Source organism: Etheostoma spectabile, chromosome 19 (assembly GCF_008692095.1).
Source record: "Etheostoma spectabile isolate EspeVRDwgs_2016 chromosome 19, UIUC_Espe_1.0, whole genome shotgun sequence".
In the NCBI taxonomy this organism is placed as follows: Eukaryota; Metazoa; Chordata; class Actinopteri; order Perciformes; family Percidae; genus Etheostoma; species Etheostoma spectabile.
The window spans coordinates 16,629,426-16,656,065 of NC_045751.1; the positions used below are offsets into that span (position 1 = coordinate 16,629,426).

A 26,640-nucleotide genomic window follows, 5' to 3' on the forward strand; every position below is an offset into this window, starting at 1 on the left:
GTCAAAGTGAGTGGGAGTGAGTGTGTTAAAGAAACAAACTGCTGGAAAGATTCAACCAGAGAATCAGAGCAGGATTTCTTTCATTTAGAAATGCCATGCTAACCAGGTAACTGTTGATCTGTGAAGACTTTAAAAAAGAGAGAAAGAGAAGAACTAGGATACTGGTAAAGGAAAAAAGAGAAAAGTGCCAGAACACAAACGGAGCCAGAGGACATCTTGAGAAAAAGAAGTCGACCCTCCTCTTCTTTGGAATCTGATACTCAGCTGTGAACACAGTTCTGCATTAAGGTGAGTATTTGTTACTTGGGTTCTCACACCCCACAAAAGCTACATCTGTTTCCATGTTTTCAAATATGCTCTTTACTCTTAGGTGTGAAAGACATGGCAATTGTTTTTTAAAGCCTAATATTCTTGGCACATGGTGTCTTGTCAGCCATGTAGAACTAACCATAATTTTAGTGTTAAGATGCTGTTAAAGGTGATTGCACCACTGTAACTCAGCACTGTTACTAGAAGGACTGGTGAGTTTACAGGAATATCTGACACTGAAGTGTAGGAACCTGTGGCTGTGTCTGCTCTCACCGTCTGTACTTGGCTGACACCAGATGTGTCAAAAGTATTCACATTCAATACTCAGTTTGTTTTCCTAGTATCTATACCTCTAAGTATCAACTTAAGTTTTTTTACTCAAGTGAAAGTACTGATTTCAAAACTACTAGAAGTATAAACATAAATGTAATGTATGGGATAAATCAATATCAAATCATTATGCTTTTTCAAATTTTGACAGCGAGTTTTGGAAACAATTTAATCGTTTACCTGGGTGCGCAGAGTTTGCAGCACATTTGAATAGAGTTGCTTTGGCATCCAACCATTTCGAAAAATTCTTCCAGGTACGGCCAGGGATGTAGAAGGGTTGGCAGGACTTCCTGGCTACCAACCTCCTCGGCGGGGCTTGGTTAGGACATTTCTCTCAAATTCTCTTGAGTCTCTGCCACGGACATCTTGGTGCTATGTTACATATGTCTGCTATTTCCTTGCTGGAGCGTGACGTGATTTGTGTCGTGCAGGTGCGATGGATTGCGTTCAAACCAATAGGGTATTGGAATGGTATATGTTTATACTTCTGTTAGAATAATTTCATCATCAAGAATAGACAGGAACCACTGAAGTTATATTAAAGTTTGTTTACTTAGTAGAATCCGTTTTACAGTACTCACAGCATCAGTACAGAAAAATGACTGCCCAAAAAGCTTTCTACATCAGTTCTTGTAATACAGTGCAGAATGAGATAAATCACACAGTCACAGTAAAGCAGTAATGTTGACTCACACAGGCCAGGGGCGCCTGTTATTTTCCCAGCGTCACACCGTGCTCCAGACACGGACAAGGCAGTGGCTCCCAAATATCAGATAACAGCAGTGACATTGTTCTCCACACATCCACAATTAAATGATCTCAATCAAAGCCAGTTGTTTGTAAACCTGTAAGACTAGGAACAGATGAATTATACATATTTGCAAAACAGCTTCTGTTGTCTTGGATACAAAATCTTAACCCCAGTAAAAACAGTTGTAAATTTACCAATAGTACATGTGTAGTCTCAAAATGTGAATCTGTGTGCTACTTAACTTCACATTGCGTCAGAAGTATCAGATCAGGACCGTCTGCTGCTCCCCTTCCTCTCCTCCTCAGTCCTTCTGCTGGCCGTTGGACCGTACCTCCAGATAGGATGGAGTATCGTCGTAGGCAGGCCTCGGGATCAAATGGCCGACCCCTCCGAAGCCTTCTTATTTCAGCCTCATCAGTTCATCACAGAACGTACATCATGGCACAGGTTCGGGCAGGTGGACATTGCTGCTGACCTCTTTGGTTTGGTCCAGTACATCTCCAGATGCTGAGGCCACATCCAGACAGCCAGCCCTGGCCCACTATCCCTTTCACCCTGGGCTGAGAACTGTAGCCAGACCACGAACCCGTGATGGTGGTAGTTGTTGAGGCACCGTGTGGCACAAAACAAAACTCTGAGAAGCATTATCTGTTCTTTTTGTCAATACTCATTAGTAAACATCACTATTATAAAACAGGATTTCTGTCCCACATTGCTGGTTTAACTCTATAAAATCCATACAAACGTTTTGAAAAGGAAACATATATATATGATATATTGGTCAGCCCTAGTTAGAAGAAGAGTTGCAGTGTAGCCTTGATGACAGGGGACGGTGTGTAGCCGTAGGCACCGCTCCCCTCCCTATCTCTGCTCTTCATCCACTTCAAAGGACCTGGATTGACATGCTCTGTCCTGTCTTAGATTTCCATTCACTGCAAAGTTGTCTGTGATGCATGGAGAACTCTGCGATATTTTCTCTGAACCAAAGATTTTAGTTTCTGAAATTTTTTCCCAGCAGAATGATGGATCTCATCTACTTTGGAATACTACCATCGGTCTTGTTTAAAGTACTTGAAAGCGCTACTAATACATGCTCTACTTCCCAAAAAGATCTTATGACTAGTCACCTTTTACAATATTAGTGGAGTAAAAGTCTTAAAGTATCTGATAATTCTCAGATTCTTCTTTTATATTTTGGGTATAAACTTTATTGTGGCTTCCTTATAGTAAGAAAGCATAATATTCAGGGTTTCCACTCCTTGTTAAACATCAATTTCAAAGTCTTTCCTAGGACTTTCCATGCAAAATTTCCTCAAGTTGAAGGACCAAACATTGCATATTTTGAGAGTTCAACAAAGAGAAAAGCAGAAACTGAATTTTCATTTCTGCATGAGGAAGGCTCTTTCACTCCAACATATGCAAACATTTGTGATTGTGTAACGTTATCTTTAACAGCCTTCGTCTGTTCCACCGGCAGCAGAGGCTGCAGCCGGTACTTCCATTATTATGCTTCCTCTTCCTCATCCTTAGTTGAGGCCTATGGTATTGGCAATTTGCAACGAACAGGCATTACATCACCAACATTCGAATGGCGCGTGCATCAACCTGAAATCTAGGAGCAATGATTCACTACTTTGTCGCAGCCTCACAAATTTGTGCTGATTTTATTTTGTACAAGTAAGGGAGATGCTTAGTGAAGTAAAAGTACAGTAAGAAATAAAATAAAATATTTGTACTTTGTACACACAAAATACGGTACAACTACTATGAAATATTAACCCAGGGCCTTGGACCTCCATGGGCCCTCAAAATTCCTGTGCGTCAGTTGGTATTGGAAATACGATTCATTGCATGTTTGACAGGGAAATTACAATATCTGCGTTCCACATTATTAGCCAATGGTGTGGCCCTGTTTTGCAGAAGGGGCTTGTGTCGAACTCTTCGTTGTTGTTTTTGTTTTTTGTTTACATTGTGCTCATATACAACTGCATAATGCAATGCAGTATTTCATTGTCATAGCAGCTAAATGAAAGCACGGACTAATAAGTGGTGCCACAAAAACAGTGAAAATAATTTCCTATATGTTGTCCTTGATGGATAACAACAGAGTCCCAGCATGTTTGCCTTTGTACCGTTCATGTTTAAATGTTGAACCACAAGTGTGGTGTCCGGTTTGACAACGTTCCAAGATCAGAAGGCAATTTTATTCAGGTCCCTCCTGGATTTAATGTTCCGTTTATGCAATCCCACCATGAAAAGCTTGTTTTGATTCCAAGTTTGCAGACATTTTTCCACATCCACACATTTAGCATACACCACTTACACATCGTGTTCATAAACTTCTTTACTCCTGCACATATGTGGAAATCTAGTTTGCAGTATAAATATTTATCTATATCATTGCATACAGCAATGGAACATACAGTGGGTACGGAAAGTATTCAGACCCCTTTAAATTTTTCACTCTTTGTTTCATTGCAGCCATTTTCCAAAAATCAAAAAAGTTCATTTTATTTCTCAGTAATGTACACTCAGCACCCCATCTTGGACAGAAAAAACAGAAATGTAGAAATTTTTGCAAATTTATTAAAAAAGAAAAAACTGAAATACACATGGTCATAAGTATTCAGACCCTTTGCCGTGACCCTCATATGTAACTCAGGTGCTGTCTATTTCTTCTGATCATCCTTGAGATGGTTCTACACCTTCATTGGAGTCCAGCTGTGTTTGATTATCGATTGGACTTGATTAGGAAGCCACACACCTGTCTATAAGACCTTACAGCTCACAGTGCATGTCAAGCAAATGACAATCATGAGGTCAAAGGAACTGCCTGAAGAGCTCAGAGACAGAATTTGGCAAGGCACAGATCTGGTCAGGTTACAAAAAAATTTCTGCTGCACTTAAGGTTCCTAAGAGCACAGTGGCCTCCATAATCCTCAAATGGAAGACGTTGGGACGACCAGAACCCTTCCTAGAGCTGGCCGTCCGCCAAACTGAGCTATCGGGGGAGAAGAGCCTTGGTGAGAGAGGCAAAGAAGAACCCAATGGTCACTGGGCTGAGCTCCAGAGATGCAGTCGGGAGATGGGAGAAAGTTGTAGTAAGTCAACCATCACTGCAGCAATCCACCAGTCGGGGCTTTATGGCAGAGTGGCCCGACGGAAGCCTCTCCTCAGTGCAAGACACATGAAAGCCCCATGGAGTTTGCTAAAAAACACCTGAAGGACTCCAAATGGTGATAAATAAAACCTCTGGTCTGATGAGACCAAGATAGAACTTTTGGCCTTAATTCTAAGCGGTATGTGTGGGAAAACCAGGCACTGCTCATCACCTGTCCAATACAGCTCAACAGTGAAGCATGGTGGTGGCAGCATCATGCTGTGGGGTGTTTTTCAGCTGCAGGGAGGACGACTGGTTGCAATCGAGGGAAAGATGAATCGGCCAAGTACAGGTAATCCTGGACGAAAACCTTTTCCAGAGTGCTCTGGACCTCAGACTGGGCCGAAGGTTTACCTTCCAACAAGACAAGACCCTAAGCACACGCTAAAATAACGAAGAGATGGCTTCACAACAACTCCTGGCTGTTCTTGAATGGCCCAGCCAGCGCCTGACTTAAACCCAATTGAGCATCTCTGGAGAGACCTGAAAATGACTGTCCACCAACGTTTACCATCCAACCCGACAGAACTGGAGAGGATCTGCAAGGAGGAATGGCAGAGATACCCAAATCCAGATGTGAAAAACTTGTTGCATCTTTCCCAAAACGACTCATGGCTGTATTAGATCAAAAGGGTGCTTCTACTAAATACTGAACAAAGGGTCTGAATACTTATGACCGTTGATATTTCATTTTTTTTTTTTAATAAATATGCAAACATTTCAAATTTCTGTTTTTTTTCTGTCAAGATGGGTTGCTGAGTGTACTTTACTGAGAAATAAAATGAACTTTTTGATTTTTGGAAAAGGCTGCAATGAAACAAAGAGTGAAAAATTTAAAGGGGTCTGAATACTTTCCGTACCCACTGTAAGTAGCCGCTAAGACACTTAGTAGTCAAAAGCTTAAAATCATTAATAGTCTGGATATCAGGCTGCACCATTAACACTTATGTGGCTTACAAATAACACATCATAAATCCCAGTATGCCTAACAGCCATATCAATGTCCTCCTGCTGAACATGATCCTAGTATTAGGGCTTTTGTATCTGCAGGCAACCAGCTGTGTTTACACTGTGGGCTAATACAGTGTACACACACGCATGCACGCACGCACGCACGCACGCACTGCTCCTGGAAACTGCAAACACAGTGCCCAAACAGCACGCAGTGCAAGGTCATGCCTGGTTTTAAAAGTTTGATTATAAAATCTGAATTATAGACTTAAAGGTGTTGGTCTGAGCCTAAAATCGTGGAACAAATAAAGATTTCTGAGTGAATATTTTGTAGCAGTGAGCAGATTGGAGGACTCCAGTTTGGGCTGTAGCCATAGACTGTAAAAATAATGAACATAGCATCCGTGACGTCACACATTGGTTTGTAGACTGCCGTTTTGAATCCTCAAATTTGGGGATACAGCTGTCGCCAACTTGTTTTTTTGTGTGACGATTTTTGACGAGAGGGTAGAGCTCGGAAGGATGACGCGGCCAAGCCAGCGTGGTTTATGGTTGCAATTGCGCTGTGCTAAGGTAATCGCTGAAGAGGCAATGTTGCCAACTGTCAACCCTTCGGAAGTTAGTCATCCAGTGGAGTTTTACCGGCGGGCAGACGCAAACTGGTGCCATTCATCTGCATGCGCTGCAGTACACGGAAATAAGGCCAACTTTCCCTTAAATTACCAGCTAAAGCTAGCAATAGCTAAATAGTTTGGATGGCAGAATGCTGAACAAGACATTTTTAGGCAACCAAAATGTTCCAACAACCTTTTGATAAATTAAAAGTGACAGGGTCTAAGTTTAAGATGAAAACAATGACCCAAAACGCACCCAAAAAGAAGTTCATGGCAATTTAATGGACACAGTGCCACGGTTAGCATTGCTAAGCATCTGTCCTGATTGACAGGTTGGATATAGCCACACCCCAAAAGCATGCCCTGCTTCATCGTCTAAATAATGTAAATGCACCATAGAGAAGAGGACATGTTATAATATATCTGTTTTAATATTTGTCCAATCTTTTTCTCCCTAGTTCAAGTATTTTGCCATTTTTGCATTTTTGGCCTTTTCAGTTTATTAACACGTGCAAAAATATTATTTTGTGTTTGCGTGGGGGTAGCCCGGAAAGCTCAGTTGGAAGAGCGGGTGCCCATATATAGAGGTTTACTCCAACATGCGGCCCTTTGCTACCTGTCATCCCCCCCCCCCTTTCATAAAGGCCAAAAAAGCCTCTCCTCTGTAAATATGTTACAGAGACAAGTCAAAATTGAACTTTTTGCTTAGTTTGTCAATACTAAAAATATATCCACCATCAGTATTATGTTCTCCGTACTCAGGGCTCAGGGAAGAATGAGAACATCAAAGTGAATCAATGTTCTTTTTATTAATACAAAGGTAACTGCAACATTTATCCTCCCAAGCCTAATTTATAAAATATATTTAACTTATCTAACTGCAACATACTTTTAGCTACTGTTTGTGCAACAGTAATGTTATCATTGTACATAGACATCTAAACCGCAAGTCACGTCCTGAAACAGTTCTGTGTATTTCTGACCACATATCTTTTGCATAATTCCCTCATTTGCATCAGTGGGGTTCTAAACATTTGCTTACTTTCGGAACGATATTTAAATTATTACTAGGGAAAGACACTCATTTCAGCGGGTCACGCACAATATGTAACAGATGATTTGAGGAACACTTTGATTCCTAAGACCTTCTGGACAATGTAAATGCTTATGAAATCTTCTAATTTGTAAACATAAGTGCAAGATTTACTGTAAAAATATGTGGGCTTCCTCAGAGACATCACCATGATCATGTTATCGAACTACTAATGATGCTCTGTTGACGTGTTGATCTCGGTAAAGCCAGAGAGTCAGTTGATAACCAGCTTTGTAGGGTTAAGGGGGTTAGGTGTAGGTAAAGCCATCCGGAATTTATCCACTTCATGCTGTATTGCTGAGTACTGTAGGTTTGAGTTGAAGCTTTTCACCGACTGTGTAAAGTTTTTATTGATTTTGAATTGAAGGGGTTTTAACTGCCATTTGTCCGATTTAAAGGCTTATTCTGTACAGAACACATGTTGTGTGGCTTATAGTGGCTTGTAGAAGTCAGAGAGACTTAATCTGTTCAGATCATGGATCATCTACAGTCTGTTGTTAATTAAAATTTGCAACAGATCTTATGTGGAGCATTTTGCGAGCTGCTTTGTCATAATTAGAACGTCTCGAGACTTGTACAAGCTGATATATGGGTCTAATAACATTATTTTTATATGGGAATCAGACCACAGTGTTTCTGTCACTTTGTGCTCAGCCTGAAGGCTTCTGTCAACGCCCCCGGCCGCTGCCGCCTGCTCTCGTCCAATTGTAAAAAAAAAAGAAAAAAGCACCTTCACGTTGTGCAACTCAAGCCATTGTGTTATCAACTTTCTTTATTCAGATTCCAAACGCTTTGACACAATGCTTCCGGAGCAGCAATACAGGAGTTCAATTGAATGTTATTGATAGTGTCAAATCACAACATAAGTTATATCAGGACACTTTAAAGATATCGTAGGTCTAGACCACACTCTATAATTTACAGAGACCCAACAAATCCCCCCCAGAGCAAGCATTCGGTATATACAGTAAGTGGCGAGGAAAAACTTCCTTCAAACAGGCAGAAACGTCAGAGAGAACCTGGTATGGTGGGCCACCATCTGCCGAGGTCAAAAGCTTCAGTCCATCTGTAGTAGCCTTCAAGCCCCCACATGTTGTCAGTTGAACTATTGGTTACCAACATGCTGTTATGTGTTTATGTCCTTAGATGGAGGTCTACACTGTAACAGTAGCGACTGGAACATCAGAGTATTCAGGCACTAACAACTACATCTTTGTGACCCTGGTGGGGGAGAAAGGAGAGAGTGAGCGCACCCTGCTAGACAACCCTGGACTGGACTTCTGTCGCGGAGCAGTGAGTGTGAATAATCTGTGTTTAAATTAGATCATAGACTACTTTAAATTTAATTTTCTTCAGGGCTAAATTACGTAATATCAGATTAGTGCATAAACTTAAGTACTTGAGTACCACCGATACCAGTATCGGAGGCTTTTCTGATACTGGTATTGGTATATGTTATTTAAAAAGGGATCAAAGGTATGGTTTACTTCTTTCTCCTCCATCTCCGTCAGGTGGATAAGTACAAGGTAACCAGTCCTTCGCATTTAGGCACCCTGCTGCTGGTCAGACTGCAGAAACAGAGGTACTGGTTGGAAGATAACTGGTTCTGTCGTTACGTCACAGTGGAGCCTCCAGGTGGAGAAAAAGTGCTGACTTTCCCTTGTTACCGCTGGCTCATAGGAGATGTCAAGGTGGAGATAAGAGAGGGAACAGGTGGGTAAGATTCAAAGCATTCAGAATCAATCCATGGTCCCTGATGGTCAGCTGTATTGGTACCGTTGAGCAAGGCAACCGACTCCAAAAAGATCCCGTGGAGATGGGAGCTGGTCTGCAGCCGACCAGTTATCCAGGGCTGTAGCTCTTACATTGCAATAGTTACATTGCAGGGTGCCATTCACATTTCTTTTGACAGCCAAGGACAACATTGACGAGACAAAGTTTTGTAATGTCCATCGCAGCTACAGCATGGCTAAGGTTAGGGAAAGATGGTGCTAATATGGCCCATAAACTAAGGGGACAATATGGCTAATGCTAGGCTACTTATAAATACTTGGTTTTGTTTGAGACAGGCTCATTAGCATTCAGCGTTTAAATAAAATAAATAAATAAATAATAATTTGTTTATTAGTCCCCAATGGGGAAATTACTGTACTGCACTCTGTGTACACACTTTTTGTTAGTACTCACACACAGGCCTGAAATACACACACATCTGTCAGGACCTATACATGCACTATACATGGAGAGATGTCAGAGTGAGGGGGCTGCCAGCTGAACCAGCGCCCTGAGCGGTCGGGGGGGTACGGTGCCTTGCTCAAGGGCACGGCAGGCCCAGGAGGTGAAGTGGCATCTCTCAGCCACCAATCCACACTCCCAACTTTTTGGGTCCATACGGGGATTTGAACCAGTGACCCTCCGGTTCCCAACCCAACTCCCTATGGACTGAGCTACTGCCACCCCCAAAGTTTGGGTTCCATCCCCATTTTTTGTAGCAATACCACGTAGCAACTGGACAAAAATTGGCTGCAAGGCTGAGCACAATTTCTATGGGCTTGATAATTAATGTAATACATCCATGCATAACCCCAGCCAAAACTAAAAGAGGTACCAATCACCTTACAAAAGGTGAAAATGTAAAAAATGGAAGATACCCTTGTCACAAGAGAATAAATTGTTTTTTTGGGGGGTGGGGGGTCAGTGGTCATAAGTCCCTATAAAACTGAAATGTTGCTTAAGGTGCACTTTCCTGTCTCACTTCTCTTCCTGCCTGTGTAGCGAAGACACTGAGGGATGACGCCTTACCTCAGCTGCTGGCACACAGGAAGACAGAGCTGCAGGAGAGACAGACCACTTACAGGTCCAAAACACACACAACAAACAGATTTACTCTCCAGACTGGATGTGAGTTGTATTCATGTTTGTATCTTGCTGCGTGCTGCTGTCATTCAGATGGGTAACATGGGCTCCAGGGATCCCCAGATGTATCGACGCTAAAACAGAAGCAGATTTACCCCAAGACGCCCGCTTTGACAATGAGAAGAGGAGTGACTTTGAACATTCATTACACTATGCGTAGGTGTTGCGCACACACATTCACACACACACACACACACACAAACGTTTGTTTTTCAACACTTGTGAGGACCCTGTACTGAAAATTCATTTGCTAGCCTCTAACCCTAAAGGCCCTAACACACCAAGCTGACCGTTGGCTGTCAGTCCTAGTTGGGCTGACGGTTAGTCTGTGCGATGTGTCCCACACCGTTGCCAAGCGCCGGCCTTCATCTGCCTTCTTTTGGCTTAAAAACAAGAGTGAGGAAAGGCATACACAAGGCTCCTTTTCATTTTTCATCTCATTTGATCTATCCGAAACACATATAAGGGCTGTCAAAACACTATTTTTTTGGACATTATGTCCATAAGATGGCCTACAACAAGATATACATAATTACTGTACTTACAATACACACTTTATTCCAACAATAACATGTCTTTTAAAAGATCTCTTCATACATGGTGTGTCAGGGCCTTAACGTTTACCATCATAACTAAATGCATACCTTACCCTTACCCTTACCTAAACATAACTTTAAGCTTAAATTTAAAACCAAGTTTAAACCTTCAAACTATCTTTTAATGTACTGAGGGCAATGTCCTTACAATGCAGGCATGACCTCACTACAAGGGTATTAAAATGAAATTGGTCCTCATAAAGATTGTTGCTCCCCAGATGAGAGTTGAGCTTCCACAATGTGCAGTCTATCCTCATGTCCTCTCTCTTCTCATCAGCTTGATGGAGTTGTCTCTGAAGAAGATGGCCATCAGGTTTGGGAAATCCTGGAATGACCTGGACGATTTCAAACGGATCTTCTGGAAGCTGCGAAGTCCCATAGCTGGTGTGTAAATACACACTATATACTCCACCCAAAACCGGATGAGGAAAATGACAAAAAAATAGTGGCTGGGTAGTTTTCTGTTAGACACTACATTTCTAATGCACAAGAAATGTGTAATGTTTGATATACACTAGTGGTTCTCAAACTTTTTTCAATAATGTACCCCCTCGGGAATATTCTCTGAGCCAAAAAAAACCAAAGGATTTTTTGGTAGAAAAAAAGGTTAAATAAAGAGTTTACATTACAGCGCTGCACCATCACTGTCTGATTTACGAAACAACAACTTTGCCACTGAAAGACACTCAAATGCTACTTCAAATGTTTAAAATCCATGACTAAATGATTTTATTATTATAGTATAATTTTTCATGGAATAATGCATGACTGATATTTTTTAAATTCACATATTAAGACAAAAATCTCAAGTACCCCCTGCAGTACTCCAAAGTACCCCTAGGGGTACATGTACCCCATTTGAGAAACACTGCACTAATACATAATCCTGTAATGAACACATTAATTATATGCAAGATATAGAATGCCTACACAGTAATTTGTGCGAGACAAGAGGTTTAGTTCACTGAGTGGTTTCACACAACTAAGTGGTACTATGACAAACCTGGGACAAACTGTGACTTTCTTCACTTGCAAAATTATCTTTTAAATTGACAGACTTCATATGTGTAATCCATGGCTCAATTCAAATGGGATCAAAAAATTTATCATCTCTCCCCTTTCACTCCCAGACATATTTTTATGAAATAATGTCCCATGGGGTCCACCGGAAGCGGATGGACTTCGCCTTTCTATAAACATTTACTCACCAGATTTATTCACTCACCCAGCATGTGTGTGCGTTTGACTCAGAGTACTGTATGGAGCACTGGAAGGAGGACTCCTTCTTTGGCTACCAGTGTATGAATGGCTCGAACCCAAGGATGATCAAAAGGTGCAAGAAGCTGCCTGAGAACTTCCCTGTGGTAGCAGACATGGTGCAGAGCTCCATGGCTCCCAGGACCAACCTGGACAAGGAACTTAAGGTGGACATTTGCTCTACATCTGTTTATCTTCTAAACAGGGTTTAATGTGACACCATAAACTGCAGAATTGTGTCACTTACTGTATGTCTTGAACATGGTCAATCATTTCATTCTGCTTATTTCCTGTCCAGGCAGGGAATATCTACCTGTTAGACTACGCCATCTTAGATGGGGTTCCCACCAACACAATTAGGGGTAAACCTCAGTACATCGCTGCTCCACTCTGTCTCCTGTACCAACATCCAGATAACGGACTCATACCAATTGCTATACAGGTATATCATTCACAGCTATAAAGCAATCACACAGACTCACATTATATTCAATAAAACTTAAGTATCTGTAAATTATGCAATTAAGTCTTTGGGGGAAATGGTTTTGAGATTTTCTTTCAGCATGAGTTGTTGGAGAATTAAAGCTTTTGTGCATAACTTTTTGATATTAATAAACGTTGGTTACATTCAAGCCATTGCCAAATGAGTTGCTACAAAACTAATTAAGACTATCAGCTCCACACAACTCTCTGTATTTCTCAGTATGATTCTGTTCAGAAGATTGTGTTGTCTGTTGACTTTTCCACGCAGAAGCTCAAGCAAAGATAATTACCTCTTCTAAAGAGTCCATCATGTTTTTTGAATCCTCCGTGCCCTCCTTGGCTACTAGGAACTGAGTGGAGGAGGGGTGAGAGCGTGTGCGCAACGACGGAAGGCTTGTATCATGTGGACGCACCAACAGTTTTGTTGTCATTACTTAGAATTCCTCACGGGCAACAGAGACTACTCACTGTAGATTTAAATATGAGCGTATGAAATATGAAAGTCTAAGAATAATGAATGAAAACCCTAAAAAAGGATTAGTGAATGTGTCCTGAGAATACTGAAAATATGAGATTGTTGAATGAAAACCTGAAACTACAGAATGTGCACCTGAGAAATATTCAATGTAAATCTGAAAGAAAAAACCTAAAACTTAGAATACTAAATGGAAACCGGAGAAATATTTATATAATCTCAGAATACGGAATGTCATTTTACAAAAGCATTCTGAAAATACTGAAGGTAAACCCGTGAACAAGTTATAAAAATCTAAAAACTGAAAGTGAATGGATAATTGTTATATATAATTAAATAATATATATGAACATCAAAGAAAGGCTGTATAGCATTTTAAAATCCTATGTTCCGGGTACTGCACTAATATAATAATCATGTCAACATCATTTTGGTTTAAAATATATTATATATTATTTTACCTTTCATATGTATTCTGTTTTATTGTGTGCAATTCTCTTTAAATTGGATTATGCATTGGAGAGTGCCCAGATTAAGCCCCTCTCCTATTTTGCATCTCTCCATCAAATCTTAAATTGATTAATGTGTATATTAATCCTTAGGATTTGTATATGTGTAAACCAATAAACTAAACTAAACACTACAGTGGAAACAAACCTGATGACTAAAATCTGAACTTCATAAGGTCTGAGAGGTCCTAGATAGGTAAAGTTCAGGTTTCCTTTTATGCAGTGGAACAGGACTGTAATGGTTTCCTCTCCTTGTCTTCAGCTAGAGCAGACTCCAGGCCTGGACACGCCCATATTCCTGCCCAGAGACCCGCCCCTAGCCTGGCTATTGGCCAAGATGTGGGTGCGTCACGCTGAGTTCCAGGTGTTCCAGCTGCTGTCTCACCTGCTCAGGACTCATCTGGTGGTAGAGGTGTTTTGTGTAGCTACGCTGAGACAGCTGCCTGCTGTGCACCCAATATATAAGGTGAGCCATGTTATTCACAGCTAAATTTTTTTTTGTTTTTTTATATTTAAGCCATGTCTGAGACCTGTTTCTGTCTCTGCAACAAACCATGGAGATCTGGCAACACAGACAAGGTAACGTTTGCTAACGCCTCAACAAAACTAATTTTCATAATGTGGCTTTTAGCTGTGTAAACACCATAGACATTTGAAGAAATGGACCAACAGATCCCGTTGTTCTGGACAGAGACCAGTGAAGGATATTAGAAGCACTTTTCCGGCGTTACTGTGCAACCTCCAACTGAGCTTGACGACGTAGATGTGACGTGAGCAACGTGTCTGAAAGTTGTAATATGCAAGAGAAATCTCAATCATTCCCAAACTTGCAGAGACGGGGAGCGTAGGTATATGTAAGGAGATAACATAGGCACAGGCTAATTACTGCTAACTAAAATGCTAGTTAACATTATTAATTAAAATCAAACAGCTAATGTAGGTCCAAACTGTCTGCGAGCTTACACTGTACTATACGGTGATTCCTCTACTGTGTGACAGTAAGTCATGTGGTTATGACACAATCGTTAGCCTACTTTTACAAAAACGTCTGCTACGGAGCCACAACGTGAGCTACAAGGTAATGAAGCCTTTTATATATTGCCGTGTTTCTTTAGAAATAAACAACAAATAGAGTCTTGAAACGCTTTAGATGTAAAGTTGTTCGCTGTCAAAGTGGCCCCAAAATGAATGGCAGTCAATGGAATGCTAACGGTGGGCGATGGCTTGGTAGCATCAAAATGGCGCCATAGGAGCTATGCTTTCAGAGGAGAGGCTTACCCCCTTGGTAAATACCTAACGTTTAACAAATATTAAAGAGCCCCTATTATACTTTTTCTCTGCATCATGATGGTACTACTAGAATAGGTTTACATGCTTTGATGTTCAAAAAACATTTTCCGTTTCTCATACTGCCCCGTGCTGCAGCTCCTCTGTCTGAAACACTAGCTGTGCTCGTTCAGGCAGCACCAATGGGCAGCACATATGAAAACTGGACTTTTCAATCTGTGACAGCACTAATTGAGGAATGTGGATGAGGCGTTTCAGACAGTTGAGGAAAAAGGGCTGTCTGTGGGAGAGAAAGCTTCATTTGGAGTGAAATGTGTTTTTTGTACTTTATACATCTATTACATGCACAATAAACCATATTACACACTACAATAAAAATCCCCAAAAAAGAATAATAGGGGCTCTTTAATAAATTAGGCAAACAGAACTTTTCATCCATCCACGCAACATTCACTACACTTTAAAACAAGGCGGCGCCTAGAAAGACCGGCCGTTACTCCAAATCGTTCATTCCTTTTTCAATTAAGTTGCTGAATGCAAAGTAACTGACTTGAATGTATTTTGCACAAACGTCATATTGGTTATGTATTTAAAAATGGTTGATTGCAATTTCTTATGTATGTGCAATATCCTTGATATTAACTCTCTTTATCGTACTTTATCGTCATTATTCAGTTCAAATATTTTTCTTGCTGAATACTTTTCGATCTGACACTCTCCCACACGCCTTTTTATTGTGCTCCCTCTGTCTTTCAGGGGACTGTAGTTACTGAATTGCTCTATGAACATAAATAATCTGCAATGCATTTAACAGCCAGGAAGTATTTACCTTTTCACCGTTGGGGCTTTTTTAGTTATAGAGAGTCCTTGACATAATATATCCCTTTAACCTGCAAGCTTTTCATTTGAAACATCTACAGGAAGTGCTGAGGTCCGTGATGGTGGCTTATCAAAAAATCTAAAATGAATCTGTCAAAATACAGGCCACTGTAAATAACTAGTGAATAAAAATAAACCTGTCACTGTTCGTCCTGTAACGTGTAACCTATTAGAGTACAGGTAAATCCACCCGTCATCAATGACTTTCCAGACCTTTATTTAGTAACAGCTCAGTTATTTGTGCTAATATTTGAGATGTTTGTAACACAGTTGCTATATATGTTGCACCCTGAGCAGTTTTTTGTGTTTCCCTCCTGCAGCTCCTGGCTCCTCATCTGCGCTACACTCTAGAGATCAACTGTCGGGGGCGTACCCAGCTCATCTCGCCTAATGGCATCTTCAAAAGGGTGTGTCACTCACGAACAGTACTTTTGGCATTTGGAAGTTGGTGGATGTGGGCTTGAAACAGTTTTTCCAGAGACTGTTAATACCACTGGGCTCTCCACCTCACCACAGCCACATTATCGATCTTTAAAAAACAACAACAACAACAAAACAGACACACGTGCTGTGTTAAACAATGTGATGACTGTTATTATTATGTCGGTGTTCATCATAGCGGTCGTGTTCGTGTGTAGGTTGTGTCCACAGGTGGTGATGGCCTGCTGATTCTGTCTCAGAGGGAGTACAAGGAGCTGACCTACCGCTCCCTCCAGCCCCCCCATGACTTCTCTGACAGAGGAGTTTCCCAGCTAAGGAACTACTTGTACAGAGAACACAGTCTAATGATTTGGGAGGCCATACTCAGGTAGCCCATCCTACAACACAAGCTGTGTTCCAACCCGTTCTCTCATTCACTATTCCCTATATAGTGTTTATTAATTAGTCAACTATATAGGGAACGAACAAACAAGATTTCGGACACTAAACTGAATACATTGTAGCGTCAGTAGACGTGCCGGTTATTTGCATGACGGAGGCGTGCGCGCCCTGCATCATGTAAACAAACCGAATCAAAAATATTTTCAATATGTCCCTGAAATAGGGAATAGTAAAAGGCTGTATAACATATACGTTATTTCCACTGTTAAGAAACAAAAGCCCGCACAGTCCTTTTCAGTTTTTGCGGATCCTTGTGCTTCTTCTTCTCCTCCGGGAAAACCTGGCCGCGCTGCATTTAGGGTTGGTTTGGATTTTTACGATTCCGATGACAAACCGGTACTTTTAAAACAATTCTGATTCCTAAACCGATTTTTTTTAAATTGAAAATTATTTAAATTTAACAATAGATTTGAGTTTTAAAGTACTTCATATATAATAAGTAAACCGAAGTCACCTAACACACAACTACAATCATTTAACAATAAATAACAGTTACACTATTAACAAGTAACAACTAAACAAATGTTGAGTTGGTATGCTAACCAGAGCCCAAAGGGAAAAAAGGCATTTTAAAAGTAGCCTACAGTTATTGTTGCTAGCTAACGCTAGATTACAGAGAAAGTGTGATATTTTTACATCTGTTTGAGAACAACAGAGAGAAAATATTTCAGTTGACGCATTAAGTGGAACCGAAATTTGCATTCTAATCCGGTCCGCTTCCTACCGGTTTCGTAGGTTTCGGTACCCAACCCTGGTTGCATTGTGGTATACAGGAGGTAAATGTAGAGAGACTCAAAATAATAACAATTATACTTCATTAATTCCACAAGGGAAACTACAATACTGGGTTTAATGATGAACAGTGGCAATTATAGGGACGACTAATGACAGTGACTAATAATTAGATAAATAAAACTACTACTACTACTACTACTAATAATAATAATAATAATAATAATAGCAGCAGTGCAAGCATTTTTATATTCCACAGCTTGCCTCCCTACGAGCACAGGTTCCACCAAAACAAGTTCTTTCCCGAGGCTATTTTGCAGAGGCACCATGGCTCCGTGCGGACCCTCCTTCGCAGCGCTGTGGAGGAAGGTCTGGCATTGCGAGACTACTGTAACTGTGCCTCTTCCTTCAGTTTTGTCTCAGGTATGGTTAGCCTGTTCTACCAGTCAGACCAGGATGTGCAGGAAGACCTGGAGCTCCAAGCCTGGATCAGAGACATATCACAGGAAGGCTTCGCAGAGCTCCCCAACTTTGGTCAGTTATTAATATTTTAATACATTACATTAAAAAAAACTTTTTCAACTGGGATTTATTTGTATTTTTTTACCAATCTTCAAGACAAATCTTAGGCATTTCTTTTTAATGTGTATTTATTTTAAGACCACTAAGCATCTGTGTTGTGTAAGAAAATGTAAACTTTGGATTGGGACTCTTAGGGGCTGCAACTAATGATTATTAAGATAGTCAATTCATCAGTGGATTATTTTCTTTATTCAATGATTAGTTTTTTGGTCTATAAAATGTCAGAAAATGGTGAATAAGTTGGATCAAACCCCAAGATGAAGTCCCCTTGTTTTTGTCCACAACTCAAATATATTCACTTTACTGTCATAGAGGAGTGAAGAAACTAGAAAATATTCACATTTAAGAAGCTGGAATTAGAACTTTTTTTTCCTACACAATGACTCAAACCGATTAATCATCAAAATAGTGCAGCTCTATTCTTAACAACTGCATGCAAAAGTGACGTCTCAATACGTACCATAACTAGGTCCTGTGGCTGGACCTAGACTCTGGAACGCTCTGCCCCCCCATGTCCGAACAGCCCCAACAGTTGAGTGTTTTAAGTCTCGTCTTAAGACACATTTTTATTCTTTGGCTTTTAACTCCATGTGAGTTGTGTGGTCCTCTGATGGCTCTTACTGTTTTATTGTATTTTAGTATTTAGTATTTTTATCTATTTTTTTTTTAACTTTTTAAACCAGATGCTCTTATTTAGTTTTTACCATATTTTACATTAATTGTTTTGTATGTTTGAGTTTTCTGTGCAGCACTTTGGTAACTTTGTGTTTGTAAAATGTGCTATACAAATAAAGTGGATTGGATTGGATTGGATAACTATGTCACATTTCTTCCAGCCATTCATGTGAAGTGCTGTAAAGTGTCATGTGTTATTTATGCATCTGATTGTTGATGGTGGATGCATGTCCAGGTCTGTCCAGTACGCTCAGCACCAGAGAGGAGCTCTCCACCCTGCTGTCGGTGTCCATCTTCATCAGTACAGCCCAACATGCTGCCACTAACAACGGACAGGTGCTGAGCACTCACACACCTCCTCACTGGGACGTTTATGGAGGATTTCAAAGATGCATTCAGCTCTGAGCTGTACGGAAGAGGATTAGGGCCACATTAGTCTATATCCATGACCTTCCCCTTCCAGGATTGCTCTTAGAAATTCTGCCATTTGTCTTTTCTGCCGGATGTCCGATACCTCCCCCTTTCTGTGTTGGTGTTCTAAACTCTGGTGTGATTTATGAGGACTATGGTTAACTGCTCCTCAGACGGCTAGCTAGACTATCTGTCCAATCTCAGTTTTCTTTTTTGCGACTAAAACAACCTTTGAACGTACACGTGCACGCCACCAAAAACAAGTTCCTTCCCGAGGCTAATTTGCAGAGCCACCGTAGCTCCGCTCGACGCTTAGCACCGCCCATGACGATTCTGATTGGTTTAAAGAAATGTCAATAAACCAGAGCATGTTTTTCTCCCGTCCCAGAATGCTGTGTGGACTAGCCAGACCCTCCTCAGCAGCGCTGTTGATGAAGGTCCGGCAATGCGAGACTAAGGTCACATTAGGGCTAGGCAATTCATCGATGTATGAGACTAGATATCATCTTAAAAGTTTGGATATGGTATTATGACACAGGTGTTCCTGGTTTTAAAGGCTGCTTTACAGAATAGTGATGTCATTTTCTGAACTTACCAGACTGTTCTAGCTGTTCTAGTATTTACCTTTACCCACTTAGTCATTATATCCACTTTGTTGAATAATATTTATAAAGAATCTCAATGTGTACATTTTTTGTGAAAGCACCAATAGTCAACCCTACAATATCGCAGCAATATCGACATTGAGGTTTAAAGTAAAAAAAAAAATATCTGCCCAGATTACCTTTTACTGTCAATGTTTTGATTCGGAAGGCTCTGTCAGCGCTCCAGCTCTCTAAAACTAAAAAACGGGCTGTTTTTGCTGGACTCACAGTGGCCAAGAGAATGATTGCAACCCGTTGAAAACCACCTCATTACCTGTCTATTTGTGCTTGGACCATTCCTTTCTGGATGTCGTGTGTATGGAGCTCTCAACGACTCGCGTAGCTTGAGCCCCGGGAAGGACTTTGGGCCCTTGGCTCAGCATTGCTGGATCCTTGAAGTCCATGCTGGAGATTTGTGCTAGGGCTTTCTCAATTCTATCTGTGTGTGTGTATGTGTGTGTGGTCCCTTTGTCTTGTGCCAGTCTCCCTTTCAATGCCTCTTGTTTGTGTGTTTGTCTGTTTCTGTGTGTGAGCTGCGGGTGTCGTTCTTGCTGTTGTGTTTTTGTTGTCTCCCTCCTTCCCGGAGTAATATTTGAACGCAAGGAAGGATTGTGGAAAAGGTGCACTGTGCCTTCTTTGGTGTGTGTGTAGTGTACTTTTCTGTATGTTGTCCTTCTGGACCAAAGTCAGCATTCTGACTTTAAGCATGGAATTTGGAGAAAAAAAAGTCAGAATTGTGACTTTAAATGTAGAACTTGGATACATTTTTCACATTGGCCCTACTCCTCTTCCGTAGAGATGCCCCGGTGAAGTTCTGCTGAAAGACTATTGTCTTTTTTTATCCGACATCCTATACACAGTGACATTAACTGAGTCTCTCTGTTGATGTTTGTTTTTCAGTTTGACTGGTGTGCCTGGGTCCCCAACACCCCCTGCACCATGAGACACCCCCCACCAACAGACAAGGATGCTGTTACCATGGAGATGATCATGGCCACCCTTCCTGATGTCAGCCAGTCCTGTGTGCAGATGGCTATCACGTGGCATCTGGGGCGAGCTCAACCAGACGCAGTGAGTCCATCTCTTTCTGCTTTACCGGGTGTTGTTGACAATACGCTATTCTGATTGGACAAATGACAAAATACCACAGCAGATGGCATTTCAATTATCCCATATAGTTGGTCTGTGGAGCTGATCTGACATGCTACACCACCCACATTTTTTATTAACCTTTTATTTTACCTGGAAATAATCCTATTGAGATTGGGAATCTCTTTTTCAAGGTCCCATATTAAAATATACAGTAAAAACAAACAACATGAAACAGGAAAAGACAGTTGTCATTTAAATATCATCTCAACACAATCACCAGCAGTGCTCAGTAACAGCATATGTGCATTTATTACTCAAATAGTTCTTTATCCTAATTTTAAACTGTGTCATTGTTGGTGATTTTGCAATGTATACCAGGATGTGGGTGCAAAAACTTTAAAGGCACTTTCACCAAATCTGCATTCAGAGAATGTTATACATGGTTTGCCCATATGAACAAAGATTACATTTCCTGATGGTGACTTCAGGCGTCAAGAGATCATAAGTAAGAAGGCAGTTTACACATTATGGCCTTAAAAAAGAAAAATATACCAATGCTCCAACCTGCGACAATGCATGGAAGGCCAAACAACGCTCTCATACAAGCTACAGTGATGAGTACAAAAACTGGAATTAGTTACAAATCTTAGTGCTGCATGGTACACTAAGTCCAGCATTTTCACAGAAGATTGATTTGCATGTCTAAAATATCCCCATAATCCAGCATTGACAGAAATGTTGCTTGTATTGGGGTTTTTTCTCGCAAGACAACAGCCTTTGTTTCTATAATAGACACCCAACTTAGTTCCTGTCTCTTTAGTAACTTCCTGTTTTCTCCTGCCTAGATTCCTTTGGGCAAATACACAGACGAGCACTTCACCGAGGGGCGGGCCCAGGAACTAATTGAGAAGTTCAGAGCGGAGCTGGTGGAGATTGAGGGCCACATCATGAGTCAGAATGAAGGACTGGAGCTTCAGTACCTTTACCTCCTGCCTAGCCGCATAGAAAACAGCATCACTATATAGAAAGACTAACAAACTAACTTCTTCTTTAGTTTTGGCGCTTGGCAACAAATAGGCATTATGTCACCAACTGGGACGGAGTGTGCATTAACTTGCAACATAGCAGCAATGACGCACATAACCAATTTCTTCCGATTGTATTTTGTAGCAACGGCGATGCTTACAAGTGAAAAATATACATTTTATTTTGGAAATGTAGTGGGGTACAAGTGAAAGTTTCCAGCAATATGAATATCAAAGTGAAGAATGAATATGAGAAAATCCTTCTTAAGTATGTTTTCCATGACATTTTTATAACAGCCACTCACTGATGAAGATGAGCTGAAAGCTGAGTTAAGCTCATTATCTCCAGCTTCACTTTTTGTCAGTACACTCTTGTCATATAGCCAATATGTTCATGTATATTTGTATGTTTCATGTAGTCTTCATCACTTTATTATGGAACTTACGTTCTGCAGCAACCGATGTTAACAGATGATCCAGCTTCACTGTGAAGAAGCTGCATGTTTAAAAATTGTCGGGACAAAGTCATCTCTGCAGAAGTGAAAAATCCACCCTTGTGTCAAATAAACAATATAATGTTTGAAATGAATGCTGGACTAAAACCTTGGACATTTGAATAAAGACAACCATTCAAAATATGATTCTCTGAGGCACTGTACAGCCAAAAGTCCACAAAAACAAAGAATTAGATCCAATGTCATTCTAACATTCCAAACACGGATACTGGTAATAATCAAAAACACATTCTCTTGTACAGTACAGGAAGAAACCTTTGAAAATCATTTCACCCCTTGTGATCAGAGGTAGAATTTATCTCATCTTGAATACATGAAGGTGCAGAACGCTGATCTGCTCCCACACAATGCCCAGTCTCCCCCCTGTAGTTTATAATTAGGAATTTTAAACCCTGAGACAGAAGTCAGTGATCAGAGTTGCGAGCTTCCGAACGCCGCCTCCTGCTGCCAGAGTGCTGCTGGGAGTTCCTCCGTCCAGCGGGTGGCACTAGTGCACCAGGTACTCCTGCAGGACAACAGGATTAAAATAATGATCACGGTTACACTACTTTCACAAATACTCTATTCCTGATTGCAGTGTTTTCCCTAGCTTTGTGGAAGAGTCAGGTGCACGTATTTGGGCATGTTTTAGGCATCCTTACTCAAGAAAATGTTATATTTTTCCAATGAAAAATGAATGTTCCATTTTGTGTCTCATTTTGGAATTTGGTCTCTTTGTGTTATTTTGTCTGCAACCAATTTTGGTTGTTTTATTAAAGATGTAAAATGTCTTAACACTTATCCAACATCTTATTAGCAAAAATAAGGCAGCCTATTTGTGAAAAAAATAAAACAATGAGAGGCTAACTGGCCCAGGTAGTCACTAAGAAAGCCATCCACAGATACAGTAAATTCTAAGGATTCACTCTGCCACATGCATGTTTAACAATAAAACATGATTAATAAAATCATACAACAATAACTATTTTAACAGCTTAGTATTTTTTGCACTAAAAAGGTATGTTTAAATGCTTTAGGCAGCCCATATGTCATTGTAGGCCCAGTTTTATGTACAACCAAATACTATGCAATATATGTAGTATATGCTCTGTCTCTTTGTGTTGTCTTGTGTCTCTTTTGGGGGATTTTATCCCCTTTAGAATGGTTTTGGGTCTCTGTAGTCATGAGAGCAGGTGCTTTTGGTTAAGGGGTCCTTGGCTTAAAAAAACGTTTAAGTCCCCTGCCACCCAAGAAAACTCCTTCAAGGATGCTTGAAACACTGTTCTGCTTCACATTTACTTGCCTGACTGTGAAAGTTTTACTTGACCTGCGCCTTCAGGGCCTTATTGTTGAACCCTGTGTCTGATAAACCTTCAAACTCATGGATCCGTTACTCAAAACAACTTTCCCCAGGTCATATTTTAATGTCTCAACGCTACCTAAAATCCACATCTTTCTGTTGCAAGTGCAAACATCCACTATTGCTGCAGAAGAAAGTAGCCCCAATTTATCTGCATGAAGAGACACCCCTAGAGCTATGTTGTAGTTTGGGTGACTCTGACCCTTGCCACAAAAAGGTCAATAACATTAAACTCAAAGAAGGCCACACGAGAAAGGAATTCACCTTCCGCTTGTTGAGCTTCATCTGGCAGCAGGAGAAGAATCCAAACAGGATGTAGATAGCAGCTGCTATGAAGCAGTTGTAGCCCACCTTGTTGTACAGGGTGTAGATCGTCTGAGGAGGGTTGGTACTGAAGAGGAACACAACAACATTAGAGCCAAGGCAAAACTGACAGAAGGGCGGCACTCCTGAAAGTCCCAATTACAAATCCACCTGCTACATCAGCACCCCACACAGCACCAGTGTGTCCTCTGTGTTGATTTTGTTTTGGCGGCCCACCATGCCAAGATTTCTGCCGCCACGGTAACAGAAATGGGGCAGACGCACAATGTAGTTGCCATTGTCTTTTAAATTATCCTGCCGACATTATGCACCCCCGGTTGGCTGTCTTTGCAATTTAACAACAATGAACTATTCAGAGGTTATTGGTCCAGTCCAGTTTAACTCCACATACTGTTGTATTGATGGAGTTTATTGTCAAAACGTTCGCTTTCTTCCGAGTCGACTAATAAAAACAAATAGATCCTCTTTTGGTGTCGGACAATAATTCCATAATAATCTTTCAGCATAATATAACTCAAACGGTCTGAGAGGAAACTAGACTCCTGCACATGCTCCTTTCATGTTTTCAGGCTTTAGAAATTCAAGCCTGTGACAGGAGACTTTAGCCAATCACAGGTTATTAGAGAGAGAGAGAGAGAGAGAGAGAGAGAGAGAGAGAGAGAGAGAGAGAGAGAGAGAGAGAGAGAGAGAGAGAGAGAGAGAGAGAGAGAGAGAGAGAGAGAGAGAGAGAGAGAGTGTGTGTTTCTATTGGCCGTTTATTGTCCAGGGAGCAGACATTTGCATATCATAGTGGGTGGTGGGTGTCCTCCCCAAAGGAAGTTTTGAGGATGAACAACTTAATTTCCCGTATTCGGATACACTTTTATGCACCAATTTGAATGTGAAGAAGGAAAACACAGATGACACTTCAAAATGTATCAAAATTATAATGGAAAGTATGTTGTTACGTGTCATTGGGCATTTTTAAGTGGGTATACGGAAATCCCGGAGCTTTCTTAGTGGGTATACCTGCATATCACATAGACTACACCACTGTTCTAGAAGCATGAAATGAAAATTGCAGTACAAATGGAATCGGCACCCATGTACTGTGAAAGAATCCAATCGGGACAAAAGCACATGGTCCCAGCCGTAGCAGGTATCAAGCCTCAGTGCAGCTGTATAGGCAGAGATCCGGAGAGAGGTGTGGTAGAAAAAGCCTTACTCTTGGTGGATGTCTTCATCTGTAAAAGGCACATCTTCAATCAGCATTGCTGAATGTGTGGTGAAGAAAATCCCCAGCATGGCCTGAGAAAGAGGAGGGGCACTTGTTACTGATGGTCCCACAGTCAACATGGTAGGATTGATGGGTTTTGTTGAGTTAAGTCTCACTCGAGATCCCATTTAAAGGCTCTGAAAATAATTCACTGAAACTTGTTTCTGAAAAAAACATTTTAAGCAAGAAACAGGCCCTGAAGTGGCTGAATCTATCTTCATTTCAGATCGACAAAGGTCAATTTAAAAGATTTGTCAGATTTTGGGAGGCTATCATCCCGCTTGTCAGTTCCGGGTTAGGACTCCACCAATTAGATTGGTCGTTGAGTCCGACTGCCTGCCTTCTGATTCAACACGTTGCTGATGACAGCACGGAACACACCGAACAGACTCGAGTCACCGACTTCGCCAGACTGTCCGACGGCCTTTAGTCGGGGTTGGTGTGTCAGCGAACTCAATATACTAAAATACGAGTTCAATATATATTGGTTTTATATTTCATTACATCCAATTCATTTGACCAAACTGCTTTTTTTGTAAAGGGCAAAATGTATCAACAACATACAGGCATTTAGGTAGGATGGGTTTCTGTTTGGGCTTTGCATCCGGAACGTACAAAATTTTAATTAAAAGTCCTTTTTGCAATAAAGCCCTGCAGCCAGAAAAGCAGGTACAGGACCAGTATCATATAGAAGTCAAGAATTCTTTGTAATGGTACGAATTAAGTTCTCCATGTGACTCTCAAGTTAGTAAATTACAAAAAAAACCATCTAGGAGGACTACATATATTTCCCTGAAAGCCCCCTCCTTTCTTTAAATTTAGGTTAACTTTAAAATGTTCTTTTTATTTATTTGATTTCAATTCTTCATCCAATTAGATTCTATTCTACAGGCCTATACACTTTAAGTGGAGAAACACCCAGTGATTTGTTTGTGCTGTACTATTTTACGGTTTGAAAAACCCTGAAAATCTAGATCACCCAGTAAAGGTTTTAATACAAACATGATTAGGAAAACTGTTAGCATGCAATTCTCAATACAATAAATAAAAAGAGACTTACAGACAGAGTATGGGCCATTACACAGGAAATAATCCAAACTGGAGTTTTTTTTTTTTTTTTTTTTAAACATCCATAAAAACTAAGCTAAACTAAAACAAACAACCAAGGAACCTGTCTTTTTGGGGTTCGGTTTAAGTTCGACCGAGTCATGTTTTAGCTTGATTGTAGTCTCTCGAAAATGAAGGTATGATTAACGAGAATTAAAAAAATAAAGTAAAGCAAAGTATAACACTCACCAGCATTATAACCCCCCACGTGCTCAACACAATCCCACACGCGGCGAGTTTTGGTCCACAAATCAACCACCGCATTATCACAATCTGTTCTGGTTCTATTTAATAACAAATGTCGACGTGCTGCTCAAACTTCTGTCACTCGGTCAGGTGACTGTAACGAACACCGGAAGTTTCCGGTTTTTAAGGGTTTAAATTATTTTATTTATTTAAATACATGTGCACATTAAACATTAAGTAATGAACATACGGATACAAAAC

General features: G+C 40.7%; 2 protein-coding genes and 1 long non-coding RNA gene across 4 annotated transcripts; 1 reads left to right on the forward strand and 2 right to left on the reverse strand.

The window, feature by feature from the left end:
* Window positions 1-9,430, reverse strand: LOC116707231 (uncharacterized). The gene is made up of 3 exons (XR_004336430.1): window positions 9,419-9,430; window positions 4,168-4,174; window positions 1-118 (listed from the first exon to the last, which is right to left on the reverse strand). It is a non-coding gene; the product is annotated as an uncharacterized LOC116707231 (long non-coding RNA).
* Window positions 35-22,229, forward strand: alox12 (arachidonate 12-lipoxygenase). Of its 2 annotated transcripts, XM_032544431.1 has the most exons (15): window positions 35-288; window positions 8,355-8,501; window positions 8,720-8,921; window positions 9,984-10,065; window positions 10,158-10,280; window positions 10,998-11,104; window positions 11,972-12,144; window positions 12,276-12,419; window positions 13,707-13,910; window positions 15,931-16,017; window positions 16,249-16,418; window positions 17,637-17,758; window positions 18,717-18,817; window positions 20,437-20,607; window positions 21,474-22,229. In XM_032544431.1, the coding sequence occupies exons 2-15, from the start codon at window positions 8,355-8,357 to the stop codon at window positions 21,651-21,653; spliced, it is 2,013 nt and encodes a 670-aa protein (XP_032400322.1). In that variant the 5' UTR covers window positions 35-288; the 3' UTR covers window positions 21,654-22,229. The 2 variants fall into 2 exon arrangements, with proteins under 2 accessions (XP_032400322.1, XP_032400323.1); XM_032544432.1 differs by lacking the exons at window positions 35-288; window positions 8,720-8,921 and having other exon boundaries at window positions 8,458-8,501.
* Window positions 20,759-26,640, reverse strand: rnaseka (ribonuclease, RNase K a). Its single transcript, XM_032544505.1, has 4 exons — window positions 26,383-26,640; window positions 25,036-25,118; window positions 23,772-23,898; window positions 20,759-22,673 (listed from the first exon to the last, which is right to left on the reverse strand). Exons 1-4 carry the CDS (start codon window positions 26,455-26,457, stop codon window positions 22,656-22,658), a joined length of 303 nt encoding a protein of 100 aa, XP_032400396.1. The 5' UTR covers window positions 26,458-26,640; the 3' UTR covers window positions 20,759-22,655.